General features: G+C 47.9%; 1 protein-coding gene across 3 annotated transcripts in view; it reads left to right on the top strand.

Moving 5' to 3' along the window:
• Window positions 1-5,275: 5,275 nt before the first annotated feature.
• The window catches only part of JARID2 (jumonji and AT-rich interaction domain containing 2), a 187,911-nt gene continuing 185,403 nt past the window's right edge, over window positions 5,276-7,783 (top strand). For 2 of the 3 annotated variants that reach the window (XM_084795895.1, XM_084795891.1), the window contains exons 1-2: window positions 5,276-5,501; window positions 6,254-6,457. Coding sequence is in view for 2 of the 3 variants with exons in the window: in XM_084795891.1 (XP_084652017.1) it covers window positions 6,413-6,457 (45 nt within the window). In the remaining variant the exon portion in view is untranslated. The remainder of the gene's footprint in view (window positions 5,502-6,253; window positions 6,458-7,783) is intronic. The other variant, XM_084795892.1, reaches the window with a different exon arrangement.

Below are 7,783 nucleotides of genomic sequence, written 5' to 3'. Positions count from 1 at the left end.
TATTTTGAGTTGGGGGTATAACCTTGGCTGTCCTAGAACTCACTGTTTAGACCAAGCTGGCTTTGATTTTTTTTTTTTTCCCAAGACAGGGTTGGCTGGGCATGGTGGCACATGCCTTTAATCCTAGCACTTGGGAGGCAGAGGCAGGCGGATCCCTGTGAGTTCGAGGCCAGCCTGGCTACACAGATAAATACTGTCTTGAAAAACTAAAAAGAAAAAAAGACAGGGTTTCTCTGTGTAGCCTTGGCTGTCCTGGACTCGCTTTGTAGACCAGGCTGGCCTCAAACTTACAAAGATCCGCCTGCTTCTGCCTCTCGAGTCTCTCTCTCTTTTTTGGAGTTGGCATGGGAAGCCCAACTTAGGTCCTAGAGTTTGCACAGCAAGTGCTCTTTGCCCACTGAGCCATCTCCCCAGGCCCCAGATTTTTTTAAAATCTAAGAATCTTTTTGTTTTCTTTCTTGGATGTTTAGGAACTCTCTATGTAGTCTTGACTAACTTTAAACACACAGAGATCCACTTACCTTTTCTTTCTGAGTATTGGAAATAAGGGCATTCATTACCACGGCCAGATCTAAGAACCTTTTTGTTTCCAGCTATACCTAGAATATTTTAAGGAATAATTTTTTTTAGATTATAGTTTGGAGAATATAGGGTGTTGATCTACACAAGGCTCATGAAGCCCGGCATGGTGGTGCATGCCTATAATCCCATCACTCGAGAGGCAAAGGTAGGTGGATCAAAGAGTTTCTGGTTTATTAGATCCTTGGTTTAAACAAAGATAATTAAAAACACGCAAAAATTTGCACTTAACCTAAAATTTCAAATTGAAATTTGATGCATTTACCTGTAACCTAGATGCTCTGAACGGCAGTTTAGAAGGGGAAGTCAAGTAAATGACTGAAGGAAAACGAGTTTAAATAGTTGTCAGATTAGCCATGTAGTGGTGGCACACGCTTTTCACACTAGCACTGGGGAGGCAGATTAGCCATGTAGTGGTGGCGCACGCTTTTCACACTAGCACTGGGGAGGCAGATTAGCCATGTAGTGGTGGCGCACGCTTTTCACACTAGCACTGGGGAGGCAGATTAGCCATGTAGTGGTGGCGCACGCTTTTCACACTAGCACTGGGGAGGCAGATTAGCCATGTAGTGGTGGCGCACGCTTTTCACACTAGCACTGGGGAGGCAGATTAGCCATGTAGTGGTGGCGCACGCTTTTCACACTAGCACTGGGGAGGCAGATTAGCCATGTAGTGGTGGCGCACGCTTTTCACACTAGCACTGGGGAGGCAGATTAGCCATGTAGTGGTGGCGCACGCCTTTCACACTAGCACTGGGGAGGCAGAGGCATGCAGATCTCTCTGTGTTGGAGGCCAGCCTGGTCTGGAAAGTGAGTCAAAGACAGTCAGGGCTACACAGAGAAATCCTGATGGGGGGGGGAGGGGGAAAAAAGAAAAAAAAGAAAAAAATCTTATCTAGGCAGGCATGGTGTCACATGCCTTTAATTTCAGTATTCCTGAGTCAGAGGCAATCCGATCTCTGTGTTTTAAGGGCCAGCTTGGTTGGCAAAGCAATTTCCAGGGGCAGCCAAGGCTGTTTTACAGAGAAAATCTAAGTACTTCATTTTCTTTCTTTTTCTTTTTCAAGACAGGGTTTCTCTGTGTAGCCTTGACTATCCTGGACTCACAGCGATCCTCCTGCCTCTGCCTCCCAAGTGCTGGGATTAAAGGCATGAGCCACCACACCCGGTTGAGTACATTTTCCTTTCTTTTTCAGTCAGGGTTTCTCTGTGTAGCCCTGGCTGTCATGGACTCACAGCGATCCGCCCACCTCTGCCTCCTGAGTGCTGGGATTCCAGGCCTGTACCACCTCGCCCCGTTGATAAGGTTATTAATATAGTATACTTAAAAAAAATTTTTTTTTGCCTGCTTCTGCCTCCTGAGTACTGAAATTATTATTTTTGTTTTTGGAGACAGGGTTTCTCTGTGTAGCCTTAGCTGTCCTGGATTTGCTTTGTAGACCAGGCTGTCCTTGAACTCACAGTGATCCACCTGCCTTTGCCTCCTGAGTGCTGGGATTAAAGGCATGCACCACCACACCTGGTGAGTACTGAAATTAAAAGCACAGGTCACCTTCTCACCTGGACCTGGTGGGCCGGAGCACGCCTTTAATCCCAGAACTCAGGAGGCTGAGGCAGGTGGATCGCTGTGAGTTTGAGGCCAGCCAGGTCTATAAAGTGAGTCTAGGACAGCCAAGGCCACACAGAGAAACCCTGTCTGGAAAAACCATAAAAGAAAGAAGAAAAAGAAAAAAAAGATTTAGATAAGAGCCGCCTTCACAGCTATTCACCACTATGTCCTTATTATCAGAATGCTTTAAATAGTATACAAAGTTATTCAAATGAAAAGTTAGGCCTGGCTTGGTGGCTCTGGCCTTTAATCTGAATACAAAGGCAGGTGGAGCTCTGTGAATTCAAGGCCAGCCTGATCTATATAGCGCATTTCAGGCCAGGGGGGCGGCTACACAGTGAGACCCTATCTCAAAAAAAGAAAAAAGAAAAAAAAAAAGAAAGAAAAAAAGATCTCAATTGACTAATAAGCGACTGTTAACGTACACATGTTGAGAAGCTTGCCCTAACAATTGTAACTCAGCTGTTTGAATTTAAGCCTGCTTACGGCCAGCAAACACAACAATAAGGTCAAAGTAGAATCAGACGATGGGAAATCCAGAAATGTCTTTGGTGATACTGCACCCTGCACCCTGTCATTTTACAGATACACTGACATCAAGATAGGTCAATTTGGGCCAGATGTGGTGGCGTACACCTTTAATCCTAGCACTTGGGAGGCAGAGGCAGGTGGACTGCTGTGAGTTCCAGGCTAGTCTGGTCTACAAAGCAAGTCTAGGACAGCCAAGGCTACACCTGAGAAACCCTGTCTCCAAAGCAGAAAAAAAAAACATAAAAAGGAAAAAAGAAAAGAAGCAAAGGTAGTATTTGGCCAGGCCTGAATGATAGGGGAAGGAAGTCATCAGGAGATAGTTACTTCCACAGCAGGGAAGTCTTTCAGCCACAAAGGACAATCCACTTTCCTTTTCAAGGAAACAACACTAGCATTATCCAATGCCTTATAGAAATGTGCAAATTCCTCCTCTACAACCCCCTCAAGGCCTCTCCTAAACAGAATGGGTTTTCACACGTGCCTGTGACTTGGAGTTGGCAGTCTGGCTGGAGAGTTCATAGGCCTAGGACTGGGAAACCGAACTTGCTGAGAGAACCCACATGAAACTCACCTTTGTTCTTTAATAATTGCCTGGGGTCTGACAGATATGACATTAAATTTACGAAAAGCTGTTCATGATCATAATGATGTGGAGAAGCAGACACCTCTCGTATACAGGTCATAATGATCAGAATGGGTTTTGAAAGGACCTTGTGGCAAGATGACCATAAAGTCACTTGGGTGGTCAAAAATAAACGGTAAAACACAATGTGTTGGATCATTGCAACCAAATGGAAATAGTGAGCAATTTGCAGTATTTAGGACACACAGGAAATTTATGTTTCTAACTGTAAAATGAACAATATTATTTTAGAAACTTAAAATACAAATAATGAGGTTTACTTAAATTTTTTTTTTTTTTAATATATAAAGGTGTCTTATGTCAACTCATGAATGAGTCCAATAACTTGCCTGTTCTTTTGTTTTGGTTTTGGAGACAGGGTTTCTCTGTGTAGCCTTGCTTGTCCTGGACTTTGTTGACCAGGCTGGCCTCGAACTCAAGAGAACTGCCTGCCTCTGCCCCTCGCGTGCTAGGATTGGCCAACTTGCCTGGTTCTAAACTAGATTTTTGCTATTTTATAATCTTCTCCACAAAGTTTGGTGAGAACTTGTAGATGAGCAAACTGAGCTCAGGGAAGCCATTGCTTACCTGTCTTAAGTGGCCATTTAAATCCATTGCTGTTAACTGGTTTCTTAGAACTTTCTAGACACTTTGATTAGCCTGCACTGTTGTGAATAAAATGTAATGGTCGTTTGACTCGAGTGTTCTTAGGCTTTTGAAGTAAGCAGAGTGCCCAGGACGAGCTGCAGAATTAAAAAGTGTATGCCCGTGGATATGAGAGGCTCCAGCCTATTCCTTTTAGGGAGGCTAGCCTGACAGGACTGAAAAAACACGACCTCTAAGACCCTAAATTAAAACCAGGAAATTAGCACAGAAGCTGTGAGACTTGATAAAGTTACTGCGAGTGCGAATGCCCCAGAGAGCGACAGCAGGGCCTGCGATCCATTGATCTGAGCGACTGACGAGCCTGGGCAGGGGCCGAAGCAGGTAACCCTGCGTGTGGGGGGCACAGACCGTTGGTGTTTCGGGCGCTCCGGTTCGAGACGCTTCTTTACTACGGTCTGCGTCTGTTTGGCTCGGTCTCTATAATCGGTTGATTTTTATTTTTCATTTTTCTTTTTCCTACCTCAGCGTTTCAGTCTCCCCTTGTCCTTAGGATAGAGAGCCCCTAAACCGTCTTGAGGGACGGCCGGTCTTCACCCCTGACCTACCAGCGACGGCCTTAGTGTCGCGTCCGTGGGGGGAGGCACGCGGGCCCACGACGGCGAGACTGCGTGCTTAGCCTCGAGGGGCCCTTCCCCCGCCTGGGCCTCGCGCGTGGGGGTCGAGTGCGGCCGCGGGCCGGTGTTAGTTAAGCCGTGACCTCGGGCCACCCCGGCCGCGCGCCGCTCGCCCGGGCACTCGGAGCTCGCTGTCCTGAGGTGACACCGCCTGGAAAGGCAGAAGCAGCAGGCGCCGCCGATCAGCGAGTTCGCACCGAGGATTCCTCTTGGTGCGTGGCCCAGTTTTGCTTAGGACCCGCTCCAACCCATCGCTGACATCGCTCTCCCCCCCCAGTCTCCCCCCCCCCCCCACGCCCGGCGCCGCCACGCTCCGAGGCCTTCCCCGGGGAAGCCTGGCGGCTTTCCCTCGCGGGCCCGCGGCGCGCGCTCGCGCGCGATTCCTCGATTCCACAGGCGGTTCGCGGCCCCGGGTGGGGGCGGGGCGCGCGAGGCCCAGCCGGCCGGCGGGGAGGGGACGGGGGGGGCGGGCCGGCGTGGGGAGTTCCTCGCTCGCGGACCACACGCTCCGCGAGCCAATCCTGAGCCAGCCTCTAGCAGTGTCGCACGCGGGACACGTCCAAGCGTTTGTTGGCAGGGCCGGGGAAGGGGGAGGAGGAGGAGGAGGAGGAGGAGGAGGAGGAGGAGAGACCCAGGGAAGGGAGTTGAGTGACAGGAGGTGCGCGGCACGCTGGGAATTGTAGTTCCTAGCTTCCGTGGCCATAGCCATTTTGTAGTCAAGGGACTACAACTTCCAGAAGATCAAGGGGACTATTCTAAGGTGCCCCGGGAATAGGCGGCTCTCCCCCGGGCCGGGGCGTCCTGGGGCACTGGTACCCAGCTGCCAGGCTGCAGGTAGACTTGAGGGCAGCGGCGAAGGCTTGCATGTGGCGGCTGTTGGGTGAGCGGACAGCGGCGGGGGGGAAAGGGGCTGAGGTGGAGCGACCGAGCGTGCCATGCATTGAGCTAGGGAGCCTCTTTCAATTCCACGCCTGGGCTCGGAGTGGGAGAGGCGCGTGACGGGAGGCCCGCGACGGCTTGGCTGAGGCCTCTCTCGGGTCTCGTCGACGGGGCTGCGGGAGTTCTCCACACTGGGCCAGGGCTGATGGTCATAGGGTAGGCAGGCATGCTGGGGCTCAGCTGTGGGAGTTTTCGGCCGGCGAGCGGTGGAGAATTAGCAGAGGAGCCCTAACTTGTATAAAAGCAGAGTCCATTTAAAGTTGGGCTGGATAGCCTCGCTCTCATTGGTTAGGGGGCTTGGAAAAAAGAGACTCGGCGAGCCCTTCGCTGTGGTGCTGCCGCCGCCGCCGCTGGAGTTGACTCTTCTGCCCGTACTGGTGCTGCAGCACAAACGTGACTTCCAACATTTTCAATTTATTTTTCCCTTTTCTTTTCCAAGATGTGACTGCAGATCAGATACTAAGGACCTTCACGTTTCGCTAATGTAGTTTTTGGAAGAAAAAGGGGGGGGAGTGAAGGGCGTCGGTTTTTTTTTCTTTTTTCTTTTTCTTTTTTGTGCCTGTGTGTTGTACGTTTCGGGGGAAATTTTCCATTATGAGTGTTTTACTAAAGTGAATTTTTCCTGTTTGCTTCGTTCATCTTTGGCTCTTTTCCCCCCCCTTTTATCCTTTTCAATTTCGGATTTATTTCAAGGCGAATCTGGCTTTGGGGGAAGAGGAAGAAAAGTCGGATTACAAGATCAACCACCACCATCAACAATAAAAACCACCAGGATATTTTTTTGCAAATTTCTGACGGCTTTAAATTCATGAAGCGATTGTCCCCTTTTGCAACCAGCATTTGGATCTCAGAATGAGCAAGGAAAGACCCAAGAGGAATATCATTCAGAAGAAATACGTAAGTGCTCCTAACGACACATCTTTTGGCTTGCAGTTTTAAGCAGTGGCTGTGAATGTCAAGTTTATAGATAATTCTGCAGCTGAAAGGTTTTAAACGTAGCGTCCGATAAGGTTCTTTCTTTTTCGAAAGGGCTTTTCAGGCAAAGTCGTGTCCGCCTAGTTTGGTTGAGAAAACAGACTTGTGTAGCGATACCTCAAGTGAATAAATTGACCTCGAATGACACATTAACGTAGTTTTAGATGAAAGGCAAGGGGCTTGGGGGAGGTGGGGGTTCTGTGTGTGTGGGGGGCTGCAGCAACATAACTAAACTGCATTCTCGGGCGAGTTTGGCCCCCCAATTGCACTTTGCATACAAATGAGCCTGTTATGATTGGTGTTATTTGGGAAATCGTGAAAGGCATGTGTGTTGGAAGCCCTTTAAGTTGCAACCTCGGGTTGGATTATGGCGATCTTCTTGCCCTGGCACACCATTTAATGTATGTGGTCGTTTTGGTTTCTCTTGTTTGCAACATAACCCAGTTGGGATTCATGTTACAGGGAATGCATTTATTAGTATTGACTTTAATAATGAGGCTGGTTTTGGTTTTGTTTAGAAAGAATTCACGGTTTCCAGTTCTAGAGAGGGGAATCATAGCTCGTTAAGTGTGTATGTGTGTGAGTGAATGCATATGTTAGTACAAATAATTTCCCTGTTAACTGGATTTCTGAAATTGGGTTGTAATAGTTAAATTTGTTTTGTGAATAGTATAGTAACGTTTTGCTTGGCATAGGGAGTGTTTTTGTTTTGTGTAGTGGCTTTTTTTTGGGTAAGTTTTGGGGGAGGGAGTGTAGAGGGGAACCAGGGGATTAACCAAATATGCACTCGAGTGATCCGGTGGTTAGCTGCATATGCTTTAGAGCAAAGAATTCACGTATTTTTCACACACACACACACACACACACACACACACACACAAAGGCCCTTAAAGATACATAAAAAACAATGTGGCCTTATAAGAAAGTTTTATTTAACTAGAGTCTATGATTTGGTGTTAATATTTTCCCTTTCTGATTAGAGTGGAATCTATAATGGGAGATGACCTTCGGGGCAGTGGTTTTGTAAAAAATATATTTAATGGAAAATCTGAATGCCTCTTCCGGAGAGCTGATCCTAATCTATACACGTAAACTTAACTATGAAAGAAACGCAAGATTAAATAATGAAGCTCACCTTACAAAGCTGCTCCATGAGGAATTTAAGAATTAAAATACATCCGCATTGCAGAGGGCTGGGTAGAGCGCAAAGGACTAGTTTAAACTCGGTGTGTAGAAACTGCAGGGACA

Source organism: Acomys minous (genome assembly GCF_964271855.1).
Source record: "Acomys minous genome assembly, chromosome: 9".
NCBI lineage: Eukaryota > Metazoa > Chordata > Mammalia > Rodentia > Muridae > Acomys > Acomys minous.
This window is presented reverse-complemented; position numbering and strand designations above follow the sequence as displayed.